We start from the raw sequence: 23,035 nt of genomic DNA, 5'->3' as shown, positions 1-23,035 counted from the left end.
CCTGTGAACTGTTAATCATATAACCACATGTTTGTGTTGCTATAGATACACCAACATTTGTTAAGTGCAAGCAATTTTTACTGGATTGTTAAGATTTTCCTGTTGCTACCAGTAAATCAATATGCAGTGTGTAATGAACCAATCTACTTATCTCTGTACTGTAAATGTAAATTATAGCGATGGTTTTATTTTAGCACTTTTTGCACTGTCAAAGTTATTTTTGTAAAAGATATTTCCGGTATTGACCCAACGAATTCCGCTAATTTATATCCACGCTAATAATCATAATTTACAGTTTTCCGCATTTGCGCTAAAATTTGACAGCGCTAAAATAAGTATGTTTACAGTAACTACTGTAAACCAGTTTATTTTTGCGTATATTTGTCGCGTCTAATTCAATTCAGACTCATACGCGACCAAGGGCCGTTGTCGCGTCTAATTCAATTCAGACTTATTCGCGACTAAGGACTGTTGTCGCGTCTAATTCAATTCGGACTTATTCGCAACCATTTTGTGAGACCGTGTCGGGTCTAATTCAATTCAGACTTATTCGCGACCAAGGGCCGTTGTCGCGTCTAATTGAATTCAAACCTATTCGCGACCAAGGGCCGCTGTCGCATCTAATTCAATTTAGACTTATTCGCGACCTAGGGCTGTTGTCGCGTCTTAGTCAATTCAGACTTACTCGCGACCAAGGACTGTTATAAGTATATTAACATTTTGTGAGAACGTTTTAATACAATGATATGTGAAACAGTTTAATTAGCATTTGATTTATAGCGCAAAGTTAAACGAAAAGGTGTACTAAAACAGTCTCTCGCGAAAATTAGTTGTTCACAGTATATACAACTGGTTTCTTTGTGGAGTGTTGGGTCTGATCTTGATGCTGACTTGTCTAGTATTGATATTTGAATTACCTTGCCTTGTAGACACTAGCGGTATGTATAAATTCTTATACTTTTGTGGGTTTTTTGTAAAGAAATCTCTCTCCCAAGACATCTACTATGTCAAATTCTAATAGTTCTATCGCTATGCATCATAAAATGGTAGCAATATATATGTCCTAATCAGCTTTCAACGTGCACATCTGTAATCTTTGGCTGACAATACTGTATTATTTGTAAATCGTAGCGGAATTATTTTGAGCTACATTTTTCAGTCATGATTATGGAGCTTTTCAGTCAGATTGGGACAGACAGGGAAATACCCCACATAAATCTATTTATATGTGAATTTTGTTTAGAAGTATATAACTAATGAATAATTAATAGAAACTTTTGTTTAGAGTTGCTATTGCATACAAAGTATGTTTGAGGTATTATTTTGTCTCTCATTAACTCATGAGAAAACATATTTATTTGTTTGTGAAGTCCCAAAATTACCCAAGAAGCTTAATAAAAAATAAAACGAATTATTTCAAAGTTGTTGTCTTTAAATTTTCAACGTGCACATCTGTAATCTTTGGCTGACAATACTGTATTATTTGTAAATCGTAGCGGAATTATTTTGAGCTACATTTTTCAGTCATGATTATGGAGCTTTTCAGTCAGATTGGGACAGACAGGGAAATACCCCACATAAATCTATTTATATGTGAATTTTGTTTAGAAGTATATAACTAATGAATAATTAATAGAAACTTTTGTTTAGAGTTGCTATTGCATACAAAGTATGTTTGAGGTATTATTTTGTCTCTCATTAACTCATGAGAAAACATATTTATTTGTTTGTGAAGTCCCAAAATTACCCAAGAAGCTTAATAAAAAATAAAACGAATTAAATTACCCAAGAAGCTTAATAAAAAATAAAACGAATTATTTCAAAGTTGTTGTCTTTACGGTAATACTAAATCGCTTCTAGGCTTGTTTTATTAAGAATCAAACAGTTGTGATAACAGTTGTGATCAGAGTTCACTTCTGGTAAAATGTCTATTATCTCTAGGAAAATCACAATTATCTTTCGGGAAATTCATACATTTCCATGCATTCTACTATATGTGTGTAAACCATTCTTTGACGAAAAAAATCATTCTAAGAGTTAGACTAAATGTCGTCGACTCTAAATCTCTTACTTTAGACGACTATTTGGGATATCAGCACCAGAAAAAAAGTATGTTTCTTATATTTCATACACTGATACGCCCAGGTCATATATATTAATATCCGTCTGTCAGGGACGACGGCAGCTTTTTCATATATATCATACATACAAAGAGCGAATCTATCGCCAAGCATTATGCTTCAGCTTTAATTGTCCTCATCAGGGAACACAACGGGAAGCTTTTCTTGGTAGCAAAGTGTTAATAGCATTGTTAGCTATAAAGATATGCATTTAGCATGATTTTTCAGTGGGTGCAATTCCATATCTCCTTAGATCCGTTAGTGGTACACGAGTTTTCCACCATTGATAATCCCATGGATTAAACTAATTAATGGAATATTGAGAGGACGTCGTCGTAGAGGGCACAATCTGGAATTAAGATAAATATCATTAGCTTGTATCGTGCATTTTTAGGTAAAAGGATATTGATTTAAAGTATGCCTAAGATGGTGTTTTATGATGTAATCCCTCATTGTCGTTATCAATAATAAATAAATCCGTTCAAAAATGTGTGCATCATTTGGCCACGGGAGATAATGAAATTGGTTGACCAAAGCCTGAAAAAAATATCGGGCTGCCAAAATGTCAAAGTGCAGTAGCCCTGCAGAATGCCCATTATATTTCAGTCATGTGTATGTTAAGTTGAAGAGGAAAAAACGTACGCTTTGATGCAAATTCAGTAATAAAATTCACTAGAATGCAGGACATTTCATCTAGGAATAGAAAACTTTTCCCGGGGGAATCCCCCTCGATTCCCTACATAATATATTGCTTGCGACCAGGGCACCACAGCAGAATCATGGCTGCATAGGATAATACCTGGGCCCGGTTGTTCTAAAGGTGATTAGGCTAATCACACCTTAAAGATAATTTTCAAATCAAGATAAAAATAATTTCTGGTTATACACTTTACAAAATTTTATACGATTCGTAAGAGCTCCATTCTTTACGTACTTGCCGAATTTAGTGCAGATGTAAGCATAATTTTTGCAGCAGACGATAAATGGAAATTTTACTAATCATGCGATTACGCTCATCATACTTTGAACAACCAGACAAAGTGAGTTAACCAGGGATAGCTGGCATTATATTGCACCGACAAAAAATTAATTGGTTAGTGCATGGAAAATATCAAAAGTAAAGTAGCTTGTTTACTGAATAGTATAGTGAAGTAAATAGTGCGTAGCTAGTGAACCAAAATTTTATAATAAAGTAGTCATTGCAGCAACAACATATTTTAAGATATGTGCACAATAAAAATATATAATGGACTTAGTTTATTAGTTTTAATGTCATATTAACAGACAGGGTCATTTATGGACAACCTCTCAGAAATGCAGTATGTTAGGTTGTGTGGATGTCTGTATGTTTTGGGAGGCTGTGGTATATTTATGATGTGTCTCCTTGTAATTGTGGTGTATCACTGCAGCATACCATCGAAGACGTCCGCGCAGTCACAATATACTGAAAACTGGTAAACCAGTAGTCGCCTCACTAAAAGCAGGAACAGAAACTAGCACTGATTGTTTGATAGGAAACGACACAGGAAAAGTACTACAAACTAGAGCGCATATAAATCCCAACTTGGTTATAAGAGGTTGAAGTATTGCGTTATTAATATACTATACTTGCAAAATGAATTAAGATACAACAAGAAATGTCAATAGTGCAAAATGTGACTTTTGTTTATAGTCTCCCAACACTTCAATGATGCAATGATGGTGCAATATGTTTTTTTTTTTTTTTTTTTTAAACAGACCTTTTCTCAGCGTCACCGTACTCTCGGTCATTCCATATTCGTTGTAGATTTGTACTGTGTAGGTCCCAAAGTCCAGGATAGTTAGTGACGTTACATTTAGCCTCGTTTTGGTCCCAGTTTTCTTAGTCATTTCTCCAGAGATCTCCACGTCAATGGGTTCATTTAAGATGCTATATTTCGATGTATCGTTGGATATTTCTATTTCTTCCCGTAACCACTTGATGAGATTGTAGCCAGTGGGGGAATAGAACGAAGCAGATAACATTCCTACTGATGCTGTGATCTCAGAAGCCATTGCGCCTATTATCAGGGGAGCATCTGACGAATAAACAACCGAAATCACTTAAGTTGTATTTACTTTGAATCTCCAAATCATGAAATTGTCAAATGGCAATATATTTGCGATCTTGCTTTTGGATATAGTAATTGTAAACATTACGTCTATAACAACTTCTCAATATGTCACGGGTCGGATTTTTCGCGAAACAATTTATCTACATATCATTACGAACAAAACAGGCTATATCTTAATTTATCAGATTTAAAAATGGTAAAAGTGTGGTGTTAAATTTTTCAATATCGAGGAAACACATACTCGATATCTAGATGTTATTACCGCTCTCGTTATAACGAGTATGGAGTAACCCTAGGAGCTTCGAAGATTGAAGAAACAATATTGGAGATATTATCATCCATATACATCGTTTAGAGCATGGGTGCAGCCGAAGCTAAAACCCGCTTTGCATGCATTAGGAACTTTGCTTATATCTTACTTTGCTCTCGAGTAGTTAACCTTACTGGAATCACTGCTTGTCCTGCCGGGGTTGAAACTATGACGTCATAAATCCCATAATCTTCCTCAGATAAGCACGTGATCACCAGGTGGGTTGATTTCGTAATTTCAGTGCGCACGAGAGTGCTTGAGTCGGGTACTTCAGAGGAGGAATCAGTATGGAGGATATACTTGCTGGAAGAGTTACCTCCCCTGATGTGCTGGCCGCTGAAGTACCATTTGACGTTGAACATGGCATAATACGACGAAAACGTTACCTGAAGAGTAGCTGAACTTCCGTTAAAAGAAATAGTAACGTGACTGGATGTCACCGGTTTTGCTGAAACACAAGGCATCAAAGCTTAAAGATAACGTGCTGTTTTATTTGCACCTGGTAAATTGTCGTTTTTAAATCTCATCAACTGACAAGGATTGCTGATAATAGTGACGGAGTGAAAGTATGACAACTTAATTGTTACATTGTATTAGTTTACTAATATTACTATAAAATTTATATCTACATTCAAATATATAATGTGCATGTACAATATTTGTTTCGAGTGATCTTGATGACAATCATCGGGTAGAAGATCGAATAAAGACAATGGAATCACAAGCTTAAACAATCTTTAAAGATCTGATTTTCAAATTCTTTTCAAACATATTTGCGTTATCAAATGCACAAACATTAATGAAGCAACAAACATGTTGAATGGTTGTGTTTATACATAAATTCAAATGGTACGTTTCCTACCGGTATGATGCATGTATGTTTACTGGTAAACCTACCATATTGTGGATTTCCAGCATAGATACTATGTTCAGAAGATCCTATTTCGTTAGAGATTTTCACAGTGTATGTCCCAAAATCCTGTTCACTTCGTCTGGGCACACTCATTACATTGATGTAGCCCTTCTTGAGCATTCTCTGATCGTGCATGGGCAGCCTAACGTCATATGGTGCTGTTTCACCACGAAGTCCCATCTTGTTACCATTCAGGTACCACGTGACCAGACGGGGAGGTGGGTTGGAAAAGAAATGTATCGCCAAAACGATATCTTCATTTGTAACGTCAACAGTGGAATTCAATATTACTGGGATAGCTGAATAATAAACAAATAACGGATTTTAGACTATACATTGTATTATACTGCCAAAAACCATTATCCCAGTACCCATAGACCATGGTCTACTTTGCAGGTAGTAATATAAGGTGCATAAGATGCACGCCATTGAACGTCAACATCTAATAATTCTAGTCTATGGGGGTCTGCACAAATTGCGATCACATATTTATACTTGAGACAAAACTTGTCTCAAGCTCATAACGGACTGAAAACTTACCTGGATGTAAAAGAAAAATCCAGAAGTAATGTATTACATGATAAAATTCACCGAATTTATCATGCATTTTAGAGCCCTGTCTTGTGATGTTACATGTAAATTAAGTCTTCTCTTCGGGTATATATTATGGAAACGTGTATGGAATGAAAAGCCAACTTTAGCTTGAATTGTTTGTATGCATGGGATCTTGTTTATCCCACAACTATGCATGTTTTACAATGGAAAATTTTATAGCAGTTGGTTATCGTTTATGTAATCGGAATCAATTGTGGTCGACGCCAGTGATGAACGTTGAGACACACCCGTGTAAAAATGTCAACGGTAATCACCAACGTCTCTTGATTCCGATTGTCTCCAACTTCAGATCACTGCAATTACCGTATAACAGGTAAAATATGCCTATTTAAAGTATACACAACATAATATTGGCTCTCTATAGGCACTATATCTTATGGCGGAAGGATTCTATGACTCAGTACGTACTACTACGTGGTTAGCTTACTGAACAACTGACCACCACAGTATTATTATAGAGTTATGGGATAAACAATTTCCTCTAACTCTTGATTGTTATTTGCAATGTATATCAAAACCATCATTATCAAAGTTGATAAACAGTCCTTTGTCGGGGTAATCTCTATAGCTATATTGATTTTAATTTTAATGAATTCTGGAAACAAATAATAATGTTTGTCTAAAGATGCTGTCAGATATTTTTGCTTATCTAGATGATGGTAATTCTTTGTCACGTTACTGCGTAATGGAATGTCAACAAGATTGGAATAATTGTTTTCAAGAGCTGAAAGGTTTGTTAACACAATGAATTACTCTTAAAATTTGCAGTTTATATAACGCCAGAGGTTAGAACACGTGCATTTGCAGACTAAACCAAAAATTTTACAGCATGTTATAGTAATAATATAATATCAAGTTTAACAACTAAATCAGACTCACGTGCCCTAGTTACCAGCCAGCCTTGATATCAGAGAATATTACCAAGATATATATTATAATATTTTTATCAACACAATAGGTGTGCGCCTGTGATTTACATCCACCAATAACAGACGTGATTAAAAAGTGTTGTTTTTTTATAATTTGCTGGCGATTGAAATTTATTAATCGTATTTATACAATACAGAAGATATATTTTGTTCTATTTATAGGGAATTGACTTGTAAACCTTATACATATGTACATTACTGACCTCTTACATCTATTACAGTATTGTCATATTTAATGTGATGTCTAATGGCTACGTCACTTCCAGGTTCTTCGGCGGTACCAACACACACGTAGGTGCCCGCGTCCGAGTACATACACATAGGTATTGTAAGTGTGTTTATTGTTCCGTCTTGGTTACCAGGAAGTTTCCTGATGACGACATCATCAACAGAATGGATCCAAGAGAGAGTAACATCAGAACAGGAAGTGACGTTACATACAAGTTGAATCGTATCACCTTGGTCACAGGTGACGTACGGAAAAACTGGAACACAGACGTTTCATGCATTTCATACAATAATAAAACTCTTTTGCTTGTCCGTTGTAACGTTGAAAATGGACCCCGAAAACCGTTGAAAACTGAACTTTAAGCGCACTTTTTACACCGACCCGTTGAAAATAGACCCCGTTGAAAAGTGACCCCAAAAGAACTCGTTTTTACACAACAACACAACACGACACCACAACACCACGAAACCACACAGCATCACACAGCACATCAACACACCAACAACACAACACCACACAATAACACATCACACCACACAACAAAATAACACATCACTCAACACAACATCACACAACATAACATCACACAACACAAAAACGCATCATAATAAACACAACATCACACAACACAAAACAACATTACACAACAACACGACACAACATCAAAACAAAACATCACACAACACAACCACACCACAACACACAATCACGCAACAATAACACAACAACATCCATCAACACTACACAAAACCATATCACACAACACAACAACACATCATCACACAACACAACATTACACAACACAACATCACACAACAGCACATCGTACAACATAACACAACAACACATCACACAAACACGCAATAACAACACAACACCACCCAACAACAACACACAACACCACAAAAACACAACACACCTCACAACAAAACACAATAAAACAACAAAACATCACACAACAACACATAACACAACACACAACACAACCACAACATACAACCACGCAACAACAATACAACACCACCCAAATACAACACAAAGCAATAACACACAACAACACAACACACGACAACATCACATAACACAACATCACACAACATAAAAGCACACAACAAAACATCATACAACAAAACATCACACAACACAACCACACACAACACAACATACAACCACGCAACAACAATACAACACCACCCTACAAAGTTTTGTAGTGCCGTATTCTCCATAATAAACATACAATCACCTAAAATATTTAAATGAGGTATTTGTTTCGATGATAACAATACCAAATTTCAATTCAAATCGCGATGATTACGAATTTTAAATACCAGCACAGAAAGGTCGCTTATATTAGGAATGATGATAACAGGATTCGAGAATTATGTTTGTGCAACAGCTGTATATATGTGAATGTACTATGGTCATTTTTCAACAGACCATCCGTTGATAGTTCGCCAAGGTCATTTTTCAACGGTCATTTTTCAACAGACCTGCCGTTGAGAATAAACCCTAGACACTGTCAATTTTCAACGGCACTCGGGGTCCGTTTTCAACGTTGAAAACTGACCCGAGGTCAATTTTCAACGGAGGTCCATTTTCAACGTTACACCGGCGTCTATCCGACCATATTTCCTTTAAATCGCTACTAGTAATAGAGTTACAAATGGATTGACGCCTAATTTGGCCGGAAATATCCTTATTGGAAGGAAGGTGAGCAGAGTTTGTATAAATTTTGGCTCTCACCTTCCGGGGGCAGGAGGGATGGGGACAGATAGGGGAAATATAGGTCAATCCTTTAAGTCGCTTCTAGTCAAAGAGTATACATGGATTGTAACCAAATATGGCCAGAAACATTATTTTGAGAAGGGGAAGTGAGTTAAAAGAAATTAGAGGTAAATCTAAATTCCGTCAGAAAAGAAACAATGGACCTGCATTTAGAAAATGTCTTGGCATAAAAACCCCAGATGGGCCTCTTGTTTATAAATGAGATGGAATGTATCCTTTTCTAAAAACACCGGAATTTCCTATTTGGAAAACATCTATTTAATAGTAATATTCATTATTAAGCTTATTAATATACCAATTGTAATGATTGAAATGTATTGAATGAATATTTACGTACGAGCATGTACGCCTTTTTATTATTCGTGTAACCTACCCTCTATTGCAGGGACGTCAATTACGTAATTATATATTCCCGCGTCATTCTTCAACATGACACGATACAGACCCAAATCCTCGAGGGTACCATACGAGATAGTCAGGTAAGCTGAATAATAAGAATTTGGATCGGTTGAATCTCTGGCCCTGCCTATGGGCGGATAGATGTAGCTGTCTGCGTTGTCTACGTCTCTTGAGTCCAATGTTATAGGTTCGAACACTCCAGACTCTCGTCGAGGTGGATAACCGTTGAGGTGCCATTCTGACTCGGACATACCTTTCCAAGTCAAACCTATATCATACTTGTAAGAGATGTACAGTCGTTCGCTACCGTGATACCAAATTGCCGTCGGATGTGCAATGTTGGAGGCAAAGTTCACTGACAGAATTATTTTTCCATCGTCTGTTTGTGTTGTCACAGGTGAATTGTTTATCGAGAGCTGTGGAATTTCTGCAACAATAAATAAGTTAGATATAAAGAGTAGCAGGTTACCAGGCTACCGAAATATACGTAATTCCATATTCTGTAAATGCTTACAATGTGGCGATGTTTTGGTTATTTTTTCACCTTAACCTCTCCAAATGTGACCGTGTGTGGTATGTTGAGTACTGGCGGTTCTTGTATACTTACGTCTTTATAATTCTATACATTTGCTGTAAAGGTATCCCTTATGACAGGATACCACACATGGTTACAACCGCTGAGACGTAAGGTATTCATAATCCTTATACTACTTTTATAACTATATAATTCAATTTTGCTTGTTACGAGCATTTTCATTGGCTTAAAAATTTACTTTATCAGCCCATAAAGGAAAAAATGGCGTCGCTGTTTGTAACGTTGCTTCTGATTGGCTGAGATGACGGCGTAATGATTTCATAGAAAAAAATAGTCCCAAAATGAATTCTGAATATTGAAGAGATTATATTAAATAAATTGAATTATAAGGATTAATTTGAATAGATTTTTTATGTTATGGAGATATAACACAAAAATCTGAGTGTACTCTCATCATAAACCGCTTCGCGGTTTATTTAGAGTACACTCAGATTTTTGTGTTATATCTCCATAACATAAAAAATCTATTCAAGTTAATCCTTAAATATTGATATATATTGTTTATGAATTGAAATCGAAAAATATTTATTACAAGTACTTATGTTTCTATTGATTTTTTACCTGTCTTAGGAAATTCCAGAGTAATAGTGACTTCTGCTGTTCCAGAATTGCTTTTGATAACACATTTGTAATCCCCATAGTACAGTTCTGTTGGAGCGTCTAGGTAGAGTGTAGATGTGAATACAGCCTCGTTCTCGTCATTGGTTTCGGTGCCAACGGTTGTGATATATATACCAGTTCCCATCCTGCGGCCAGTCTTGTACCATTGTACCTAGTACACAGGTTTAGTATGCCAATTACAGAAATGATCCTTTGAAATGGTGCTACATGTATACATATCATCCATAATAGTTGAGTGGGTAAACTAAATAGAAGTAAAAGTGAACTAAACTTGTTTTCGTGTTTTTTTTTTTCCTTTTTTAAAATATTAAAAAAATATTTTTTTTTAACTTTTTTTTTAAATAGGATAACATGCTTAGCCAAACGCTAGTTTACCGCAATGCCCTCAATGACAAGTAAAAGTAAAAATCAAATAATTTAGTATATCACAGACAGTAAAAAATACATCAGTATGTCTTATTAGTCCACTACAGTAAGCAAGATACATTGTATTATCAAGATACTTGTTTAACTTTTATGAACTGTTTTTGACAGAAAGAGGATCCTGTGATAAAACAGATATCTGGATACCTATCTGTAAGTAGTGAGCAACGAGCCCCGTAGCGTACATTTACGGTGACCACACGTTTCATTGGTCAACAAAGAAACAACACCTGTTTCATTTCTTCAGAAACAAATTTGGTGACAAAACTGTGTGACGTCATCTGGTTTCAATGACAAATTAACCATACATCTTCAGGATATATGTAAAATCACAATATCAGATGCATGAGAAATGGAGACCGCCATGTCTCCGACAATACGATCGTACATGTATTCTGAACATTTACTGTATGCTAAAGCATGCGGCCTTACAGCCAATTGGATATACAAAATCACTCTTTTTGCTTTATGCCTATGTCTAGCTGACCTTCACAGAGTGAACTAATAAATACCTTGAAGTCCGATGGCGAGGTAAATGTCACCATTATTGTAGCGTTCTCAGGAAACATCGTATAGTTCTTTATGACTGGAGCTGTAAAACATTCTATATATTTTTGGTAGTGAATGTTCACCGTAGTAATGATGCAAATATGCTTGAAAGTTGATAAAAGTGCATTAGCAACAGCATCATTACATGTAGTACATAAAAGGGCATTAGTAACAGCAATATCAGTATATATAAGGGAAACGTGATAAATCAACGTCACGTGACTACTAAATAAGGGAGATAAATCCCAGATATGGAACATAATTTTATACTGATGAACCTGAGAAACATAATAATAGATGAAAAAATAGTTGATATAAATAAGGGCATTAGCAACAGCATAATCAGTATGTAAAAGGGCATTAGCAAGGGCATTAGCAACAGCATAATCAGTAATAAAGGGCATTAGCAACAGCATATATAGTAATAAAAGGGCATTAGCAACACATAATCAGTATGTAAAAAGGCATTAGCAACAGCATAATCAGTATGTAAAGGGATTATAGCAACAGCATAATCAGTATTAAAAGGGCATTAGCAACAGCATAATAGTATAAAGGCATTAGCAACAGCATAATCAGTTATAACACAAATCAGTATTAAAAGGGCATTAGCAACAGCATAATCAGTATGTAAAAGGGCATTAGCAACAGCATAATCAGTATGTAAAAGGGCATTAGCAACAGCATAATCAGTATGTAAAAGGGCATTAGCAACAGCATAATCAGTACATAAAAGGGCATTAGCAACAGCATAATCAGTATGTAAAAGGGCATTAGCAACAGCATAATCAGTATATAAAAGGGCATTAGCAACAGCATAATCAGTATGTAAAAGGGCATTAGCAACAGCATAATCAGTATGTAAAAGGGTATTAGCAACATCATAATCAGTACATAAAGGGCATTAGCAACAACATAATCAGTATGTAAAAGGGCATTAGCAACAGCATAATCAGTATGTAAAAGGGCATTAGCAACAGCATAATCAGTATGTAAAAGGGCATTAGCAACAGCATATAATCAGTATGTAAAAGGGCATTAGCAACAGCATAATCAGTACATAAAAGGCATTAGCAACAGCATAATCAGTATGTAAAAGGCATTAGCAACAGCATAATCAGTACATAAAGGGCATTAGCAACAACATAATCAGTAATAAAAGGCATTAGCAACAGCATAATCAGTATTAAAAGGGCATTAGCAACAGCATAATCAGTATTAAAAGGGCATTAGCAACAGCATAATCATATGTAAAAGGGCATTAGCAACAGCATAATCAGTATATAAAGGGCATTAGCAACAGTAATCAGTATAAAAAGGGCATTAGCAACAGCATAATCAGTATATATAAAAGGGCATTAGCAACAGCATAATCAGTATGTAAAAGGGCATTAGCAACAGCATAATCAGTATTTAAAAGGGTATTAGCAACATCATAATCAGTAGGCTAAAAGGGCATTAGCAACAGCTTAGCAACAGCATAATCAGTAATAAAAGGGCATTAGCAACAACATAATCAGTATGTAAAAGGGCATTAGCAACAGCATAATCAGTAATAAAGGATTAGCAACAGCATAATCAGTATGTAAAAGGGCATTAGCAACAGCATAATCAGTATATAATAAGGGGCATTAGCAACAGCATAATCAGTATATAAAAGGGCATTAGCAACAGCATAATCAGTATATAAAAGGGCATTAGCAACAACATAATCAGTACATAAAACAGGCATTAGCAACATCATAATCAGTATGTAAAAGGGCATTAGCAACAGCATAATCAGTACATAAAAGGGCATTAGCAACAGCATAATCAGTATATAAAAGGGCATTAGCAACAGCATAATCAGTATGTAAAACATTAGCAAAGGCATAATCAGTACATAAAGGGCATTAGCAACAGCATAATCAGTATATATAAGGGCATTAGCAACAGCATAATCAGTATGTAAAAGGCATTAGCAACAGCATAATCAGTATATAAAAGGGCATTAGCAACAGCATAATCAGTATATAAAAGGGCATTAGCAACATCATAATCAGTACATAAACAGCATATAGCAACACATAATCAGTACATAAAACAGCATTAGCAACAGCATAATCAGTACATAAAACAGCATTAGCAACAGCATAATCAGTACATAAAGGGCATTAGCAACAGCATAATCAGTATGTAAAAAGCATTAGCAACACATAATCAGTACATAAAACAGCATTAGCAACAGCATAATCAGTATGTAAAAGGGCATTAGCAACAGCATAATCAGTATATAAAAGGGCATTAGCAACAGCATAATCAGTATATAAAAGGGCATTAGCAACAGCATAATCAGTATGTAAAAGGGCATTAGCAACAGCATAATCAGTATATAAAAGGGCATTAGCAACAGCATAATCAGTATAATAAAAGGGCATTAGCAACAGCATAATCAGTAATAAAAGGCATTAGCAACAGCATAATCAGTATATATAAGGGCATTAGCAACAGCATAATCAGTATGTAAAAGGGCATTAGCAACAGCATAATCAGTATGTAAAAGGGATAGCAACACATAATCAGTACATAAAGGCATTAGCAACAACATAATCAGTATAAGGGCATTAGCAACAGCATAATCAGTATATAAAAGGGCATTAGCAACAGCATAATCAGTATATAAAAGGGCATTAGCAACAGCATAATCAGTATATAAAAGGGCATTAGCAACAGCATAATCAGTATGTAAAAGGGCATTAGCAACAGCATAATCAGTATGTAAAAGGGCATTAGCAACAACATAATCAGTACATAAAACAGCATTAGCAACAGCATAATCAGTATATATAAGGGCATTAGCAACAGCATAATCAGTATATATAAGGGCATTAGCAACAGCATAACAGTATGTAAAAGGGCATTAGCAACAACATAATCAGTACATAAAACAGCATTAGCAACAGCATAATCAGTATGTAAAAGGGCATTAGCAACAGCATAATCAGTATATAAAAGGGCATTAGCAACAGCATAATCAGTATATATAAGGGCATTAGCAACAACATAGTCAGTATATAAAAGGGCATTAGCAACAACATAATCAGTACATAAAACAGCATTAGCAACAGCATAATCAGTACATAAAGGGCATTAGCAACAACATAATCAGTACATAAAACAGCATTAGCAACAGCATAATCAGTATATATAAGGGCATTAGCAACAGCATAATCAGTATGTAAAAGGGCATTAGCAACAGCATAATCAGTATGTAAAAGGGCATTAGCAACAGCATAATCAGTATATAAAAGGGCATTAGCAACAACATAATCAGTACATAAAACAGCATTAGCAACAGCATAATCAGTACATAAAACAGCATTAGCAACAACATAATCAGTACATAAAACAGCATTAGCAACAGCATAATCAGTATATAAAAGGGCATTAGCAACAGCATAAACAGTATGTAAAAGGGCATTAGCAACAGCATAATCAGTACATAAAAACAGCATTAGCAACAGCATAATCAGTAAATATAAGGGCATTAGCAACAACATAATCAGTACATAAAACAGCATTAGCAACAGCATAATCAGTACATAAAACAGCATTAGCAACAGCATAATCAGTATATAAAAGGGCATTAGCAACAACATAATCAGTACATAAAACAGCATTAGCAACAGCATAATCAGTACATAAAACGCATTAGCAACAGCATAATCAGTACACAAACAGGCATAAACATCAACACATAATCAGTATAAAAGGGCATTAGCAACAGCATAATCAGTATAAAAGGGCATTAGCAACAGCATAATCAGTACATAAAACAGCATTAGCAACAGCATAATCAGTACATAAAAGCATTAGCAACAGCATAATCAGTATATATAAGGGCATTAGCAACAGCATAATCAGTATGTAAAAGGGCATTAGCAACAGCATAATCAGTATATAAAAGGGCATTAGCAACAGCATAATCAGTATTAAAAGGACATTAACAACATCATAATCAGTAAATAAAGGGCATTAGCAACAGCATAATCAGTATGTAAAAGGACATTAGCAACAGCATAATCAGTACATAAAGGGCACTAGCAACAGCATAATCAGTATGTAAAAGGACATTAACAACATCATAATCAGTATATAAAAGGGCATTAGCAACAGCATAATCAGTACATAAAACAGCATTAGCAACAGCATAATCAGTACATAAAAGAGAATTAGCACAGCATAATCACATACAATATTTTGCCTTGTGTATGCATTTTGTCAAAGTAGTCGCCGATAATTTACGAGATTTTTTTCCATATTTATTTTCCTTTCTTATAAATCTATGTTGACCATATTAATGTAAGAATATACATTTTCTGTCTCACAGAGTCCATTTTATTTGTTAAAGTCGTCATTTAACGTTATTTGGAGAAACTGATGCATTCTATGCGTAAGTAAAGAAAAAGCTGTGATTTTTTCAACTTGACAGAAAAGAGTATTAGTTTAAATCGTTAACGCTATTCTATATTCCTATAAAATATTTTGGGATTTAAGTTATAGGGTTTTTGTTTCTGAATAAAAATTTTCAAATACTTTTAAACTCAACACCCACCTTGATAATTTTATTAAATTAAAATCCTATTCTCACTGTTTCTTTCTCTTTATGAACATCTTAACATGTAGATTTGTTTTACATTGCATTAACATATAAGCTTTAGCAGAATTGCACATATCTCATAATTAATAATTTTAGAAACAATGAGCTTAGTATTCTGTATACAATTTCTGAACAAAGATCATTTTAATTACTATAGTTTTTCTTACTTGTGTGTAAGAATAAGTAAAGTTTTAGAATTAGTTTTACACTGTACCTGCTTGTTCTATCTGGATGGTCGACTCTCGTTCACTGATACCAAATCTATTCCTCACAGCAACTTTGTATACGCCAAAGTCATGAGATTTCGGGTCTGTGATCATGAGCCAAGCTTTGAAGCCATCAACTTTGACCCCTGGTTGTGAGTCCACGTTGACCTTAGCCGAGGTCACAGTCAGTGTGCGTCTGATGTCTTGCTTGATGAGGACGCCATCTTTACTCCAGAACACCGCCGTATGAGGTAATGGCGATATAAAATCAGCCGACAACACCGCCATGTTCTCGGTAATTGTAGTAGTGACTGATTCGGCAAGTGAGGGTGTCGCTGTTAGAAAATTGAACATGATATTTTCAAATGTCAACAAAAGATATTGAAATGATGATTAATGCATCTGTACTATGACAGACAAATCAACCAGTTGGTTTCGAGCATATTTCTTTGTTCTTTAAATAAAAACATTCTCTATAAATTTAAACCAAGTGTGCTTATTATCATTTGTTATTTCATTCCCGGGTAGGATTAAGTTTGTGATCAACTAGGTAATTCCTAAAGTCCATCTTTCAACAACTTTGATAGTTTTCATTATGTTATACAATGTATTTGAAATAGTTCAACCTTTCATGCGGACGTAGGACAGTCTAAATCCGCGCGCTGTTCCTGTTTCGTCAGACATAAGTCGGATGCTCATTTCGGTTTTCGACCCCATGATGACTTGCTCTTTATCTAGTAGTCCGCTTAGATCGGCTAACGTGGGAGCATACTCATGTCTGCCTGAAATACCAATACACAACAAATATGAGGGATAGTTACAGGAATTGGCCACTGGTCGATTGATTTATCCACATACTTTGATTTTTATCCACCATCAAACCTGGCAAATGACTATAGCTGTTAATAGGCAGGTAAAAATGATAAAATCGAATTGATTCTCAAGTATATTAACGTAATCGACGTTGGATAACTTCAGTACCTTCGAACGTAACCAGACTTGAATCTGTGTTGAGAAATACGGAACGGAGTAGTAAGATTCGAGACGAGGTGGGGGGGGGGGGTCTAAATTCTTCACTTCAAACAATCAAACCAATCAACGCTATATAGCTTCACTGAACACTTTAATTTATTATAGGTATGGAATTATTTCACACCTTAATGTCTTTTATTCCACTTAAATATTGTAGTTTGACTTTCGTTAACTTTACCTGTAAGCATACTACTGTCGATAGTTTTTATGAGGAAATACCACTGTTTTCCGATGTGCTAATATACCCTGTTTATAATGAATCCATTTCTGTTATAGGCTTAAACATTGGCCTATCGATATGCAGCAGAAGTTGATTCCGCGATTAAAAAGATACCGTAGCAACAAGCGAACAATACAACACTGTCGAATTTGTATCAATACATACCATCATAAAAAACGAGGTGGTCGTCATCATCAAGAGACAGAGTATGTATTCTCACCAGTATGACGTCATCATTACATACGTCATCAGACACCACAATCCACGTACAGTCCAGTGAGCTGAAACATCACCTCCATTTCATAGCGAAAACACAATCATCAGAGTAAAACTGAAGTAAAACATATCTCCTCTGTTATTGAAAAAGTCAAATTAGTGATCTGTTTTGTATTGTAGCATACCTATCGGAAAGGACAGGGACTAGCATAGGCCTAGCCTGTTGTCTAATCAAATTGTTAATACTAATATAGGCCTAGCCTGTTGTCTAATCAAATTGTTAATACTAATATAGGCCTAGCCTGTTGTCTAATCAAATTGTTAATACTAATATAGGCCTAGCCTGTTGTCTAATCAAATTGTTAATACTAGTATAGGCCTAGCCTGTTGTCTAATCAAATTGTTAATACTAATATAGGCCTAGCCTGTTGTCTTATCAAATTGTTAATACTAGTATAGGCCTAGCCTGTTGTCTACACAAATTGTTAATACTAGTATAGGCCTAACCTGTTGTCTAATTAAATTGTTAATACTAGTAAAGGCCTAGCCTGTTGTCTAATCAAATTGTTAATACTAGTATAGGCCTAGCCTGTTGTCTAATCAAATTGTTAATACTAGTATAGGCCTAGCCTGTTGTCTAATCAAATTTTTAATACTAGTATAGGCCTAGCCTGTTGTCTTAGCAAATTGTTGATATATAATCTACTTTCTTGTATATTAATGAATATATTTATATTTATTGACAACAGCACGATTTGAAAATTACCGATCAGCCACTGCCACTGACAGAAATAAGCAGAAATAACAGCCGAAAACATACCTCCCTACGCCATGTAGATACTCCGGAAATGTAATGAAACTGGGTGTTCTAGCGGCCATTACAATATCCGTATCACACATTTCAGGTTCCGATGAGTCATCGGATGTTGTTTCTAATGTCAATGAAGGCCTTTGACCTAAACAAAATTAACAGAAATATCGATTAATATCGATCGAAAATGAGACAAAAAAAGACAGCACATTAACTTATTTTAACGTTAACATTTCTGGCTATTTGTTATGGCGATTTTGGTTTCATGGTTTAGATCGTCGACGAACTTCAAGCAAAAGTTTGATTGTTTAATTTAACGTCCTATTAACAGCCAGGGTCATGTATGGACGGCCTCTCATGTATGCGATGAGTTGAGTGTATGAAGTGTGTTTTGTAAGGCTGGGGTATACACGTGTTATGTTTTCATGTATAGCGGAACTTTTGGCCTTTTTATAGTAATTCCGTATTTGCATATTACAGAGTTATCTGCCCTTGCGGGTAGGTATTGATAGTGACGTCATGTGTTTGCGAGCGTAACGTCATACTTTTCGTAGAAAACGACGTGAATAGCGCTCACAAAATAATGACGTTACAATAAATACATACCCGCAAGGGAAGTAACTCTGTAATGTGCAAAGACGGAATAGTTGATAACTAAATACTTAATGATTATTAGACATAAAAAGAGAAATGATACATAAATGATATCAGATTAAGTTATCAGTATAATGTGACAGGGTGGGGTGTGTTGCGTGGTGTCTCTGGCGACATGCTTCAGTGATATAGCTCTGTAAAAAGGGCAATAGTTCCACTATGCAAGATTACACAACACGAACATACCACAATATCCCAAAACACGCACCGCGTACTTCATACACGTTCCACACCGCATGCGTGGGAGACACATCCTTACATAACCCTGGCTGTTAATTGGACGTTAGTTTAATAAAACAATAATAAAAAAAAGCAAGTTATGGTTTTCTCTGGTCATAGCACAAAATTTTGACATTTTCACAGAATTAAAGCGCACTGCTGTATAAAATAAATTGCAAAAAATATCGTTAATACGGTTTAATTTCTGAAAGACATGGTCAACTCAAAACATGTTTCAAAACCCACACTGTCTCAAATATCTAAATGTGTTATAAGATATTTTGTGTTTGTGCTGTACAATACCTTTAGGGTTATCCCGGAAAAGTAACTGGATCCTCCTTCTGTGCCGATATCTTCGTACGACAAATTCCACCGTTATAAACCTCCCGGAGGATCGCTTAGAAGGAAGCTGGTAAATACGGCCCCAGTCGCGAATGCCAGTTAGGATAGCCGGGTACTTACTAGACGGGCCTTAAGCATAGAAATACAGTCAAAGATATATACCCGATATTGCATGACATGCACATATAACATAATATTTTTAAAGCAATTGTGACTGCTCAGCAGTTCCAATGGATACTGATGTACATACTCAATGTTAAAATGTTCTCTGAACATAGTAGAAATGCATGCATAACATTTGCGTGATATAAGTTTCGACCGTCATTTATATGCCAAGGTAAAAGAATTCGTCCTTTCTTTTGTAAATCTGGTAAACAGGCGTTCCTTGTATATGCTATATACACTAGTAAACATAACGACATGACAATTTGGTGACAGAAACAAGTGCCGAACCTTGTTGATTTGTTTTATTGAAATGTTCATTTGTTTTGCATATTTTGCCAAAATATCGAGCGTAATCTACGTGTCAACAGTAACTGTTTATGTTACATTATGAAGGCCCGATGCTTTTTATCAACTTAATCATGTTTTACCACGACCGAAGTGATATATAAGCACACAAAACATTACTTGTTTTAATATGAGCGCTAATACCTTTATCTTTTATTAAACATTATAACATTATGAGCGGTGTAGTGACTATACGTTGGCAGGTAGACTGGCCGCCAGTCTCTAGAATATTAAAAAAAATCACTAAAAAAACCGAAGTTTTAAACTAGGGGGAGACCTAGTAAAGACCTCTGCTTAGAAAGTCTTATCAGCAACTTAAGTTCTGGTGGCCAGTCTAGTTAGCAGGGTATCATGTGGTTCTATGTATCAATCAGCTCCCTTATCATAATGATACCATATATTAGGACATTTACATCATATAAAGGGCTAGGTAGGACTGTATCACGTAGGTGATATTTTAAGACTTTCAGCAGACGATATGATCATACCATCATAGAGATATATCTCATCTGTGCGAATAAAGCTGTGTAGATATATCTTCACTTCGACCCCGCCATCGCCTTCACAGTTGGTGCTCTCGATAACCCAGGTACAGTTATCTCCAAGGCTGTCAACAAATGAAAAGAGCATACTTAATTAACACGAAATAGGATTTTCCAAGACAATGAATATATTTCATAGATGCTCTTTTCAAGAAATCATTTTATACATCTGCAAATGACGCTAAAAGGCCACATTTTAACGATGTTTATCATTCACCACCATCAAGCATACAAAACACAAACGAGTTTAAAGATAGTGAGATGAGCTTCACACAGTCCTACAACAACAAAAAAGGCCGATTATAGGAGGCTATCAGATATACTACTCATGTGTCTCATGGGAGGATGTGTGTTTTGTTATATTCATGTCCGTCTCAACATGTATAAGGTGGGCTTGAGATGGTAATGGAATCGATTAGTTCAACTGTCTGGTAAATGTGACGTCACACATTTCCACCAAAATATGATGTCACAATCATCAGAAGGCGTGACTTTTTGTCATCAACAGACGCCATACCCAATATGACACCACCAGAAAACAAATGACATTTCTTTATCCATAATACTTTGTTTAATAGTTTCAGGATTACAATGTGTTTATTTTGATTTGTACACTCTACAAATGGACCATATGATACTCGATGTATAGCGAACCTACCTTAAGCCGATATCAACATCTGTAAAGTCGGCCACGGACTGCGCGATGTGGCCAGCCTCTGGACAAACACTGGAAGCTACCATGTCTAAATAAAAAAACACACGTTAACTGTAACAACAAAACCGATGATGTATGCAGTTTAAACAGAAAGACAGATAAAGCATGAATATTTACAACAACAATAGATATAAACAGTATACCAATAATCCAATATAGGAGAAGAAAAAGAAGCGTGGAGAAAATATTGCATATACATGAAACTGGTTATATTTGTATGAATTGGTTGTTTTATGTTAAGATACAATGTATCATCTTTCATAATTCATTTTCATATTTTCGTTTTACTTCCAAAAAGGCAGTTGTACGTCTTATGCATGATACAAATATGAATAGTTTCAAAGGCTTCTTCTAGATCGAAATACGTTAGAAGCATAGTTAATGTCCTTTATCTTACACTTTCATACAGAAAATTTGCAGTATTTAAGTGTATTTGAAAGTAATTTTCCACATGATATAACTTCGCATAACTGTTCCAAAGGAAGATTGTGACTTGAAAAGTAAACTGCACTGTGTTTCTTTTGGGAATGCTATGTAGCCGAAGATTTGGAGTAGAGACGGTTTCTACATATCAAACAGGGTAATTGAGGGAATTGACAGGGGGCCGCGGTGGCCGAGTGGTTAAGATGTCCCGACATATTACCACAAGCCGCCACCTCTGGGTTGTTAGTTCGAATCCCATTTGGGCCAGTTGCGAGGTAATGACCGCTGGTCGGAGGTTTTTCTCAGGATACCCCGGCTTTCCTTTAAGACCCTGGCTGTTAATAGGACGTTAAACTAATAGAAACAAAAGGGTTTTCATAATAATTGTGATGTAAGCAATGCTTTATACCTGTGTTTGAAGCGGTTTTCTTACAGGTTTTGGTTACAATTATTTCCATAACAAACATGTCAAAAATCAAAATAAAATAATTGACTGCATGTCAAAACGTTTATGTCAAACATTTTATTTGGCGTTTTGCTTTTTTTCATTTCACTTTAAATCGACAATCACTTACTTTTCGACGAAACGACCAATGTTATCCAAATATACACCGCACGAGCTGAAAGGGGATCCATACTGGTCCGTGGCGGCACTCTTCACTATTTAGGGGGCCACAAATATAGCTTATATGTTTGAATTTTAAACACACACGATGATATTTAGATGTTAACCGCAGTGACACGGTTTTATTTCAAATAGGAAATGGGGCTGAGGCTGGAGGGGAAGTGCACGAACCATTAAGTGAAGTAACCTACATGTTATCCGGCTGTATGTCTGTACTGTCATTATTTTTTACGTAGACAGGATGTCGAATATAACGATTTCTGGGGATGATGGTTTTATTTCCAATAATTCATTAATGTA

At 35.6% G+C, this 23,035-nt stretch overlaps 1 protein-coding gene across 1 annotated transcript; it reads right to left on the bottom strand.

Annotated features, from left to right (window-relative positions):
- Positions 1-1,784: 1,784 nt before the first annotated feature.
- LOC138317400 (muscle M-line assembly protein unc-89-like) lies at positions 1,785-22,806 on the bottom strand. Its single transcript, XM_069259036.1, has 16 exons — positions 22,686-22,806; positions 21,631-21,715; positions 20,919-21,037; positions 19,882-20,049; positions 18,715-18,850; positions 17,844-17,959; positions 17,053-17,208; positions 16,435-16,761; positions 11,545-11,624; positions 10,550-10,760; positions 9,368-9,820; positions 7,184-7,465; positions 5,421-5,735; positions 4,633-4,971; positions 3,860-4,177; positions 1,785-2,469 (listed from the first exon to the last, which is right to left on the bottom strand). Exons 1-16 carry the CDS (start codon positions 22,744-22,746, stop codon positions 2,429-2,431), a joined length of 3,207 nt encoding a protein of 1,068 aa, XP_069115137.1. The 5' UTR covers positions 22,747-22,806; the 3' UTR covers positions 1,785-2,428.
- Positions 22,807-23,035: the final 229 nt, after the last annotated feature.

This window comes from Argopecten irradians, chromosome 3 (genome assembly GCF_041381155.1).
Source record: "Argopecten irradians isolate NY chromosome 3, Ai_NY, whole genome shotgun sequence".
In the NCBI taxonomy this organism is placed as follows: Eukaryota; Metazoa; Mollusca; class Bivalvia; order Pectinida; family Pectinidae; genus Argopecten; species Argopecten irradians.
Note: the sequence above shows the minus strand (reverse complement) of the source record. Positions and strands in the feature narration are given on the sequence as shown.

What these genes read in the sequence shown, in the direction of transcription:
- LOC138317400 (XM_069259036.1), bottom strand. Translation starts at nt 22,746, where the DNA reads ATGGATCCCCTTTCAGCTCGTGCGGTGTATATTTGGATAACATTGGTC. An exon ending in TTTCCGGGATAACCCTAAAG is followed by an intron (nt 18,851 to 19,881) that starts GTATTGTACAGC and finishes AATTTTGTTTAG; the next exon opens with GTCAAAGGCCTTCATTGACA. An exon ending in CCTCGCCATCGGACTTCAAG is followed by an intron (nt 10,761 to 11,544) that starts GTATTTATTAGT and finishes CCTGTGTACTAG; the next exon opens with GTACAATGGTACAAGACTGG.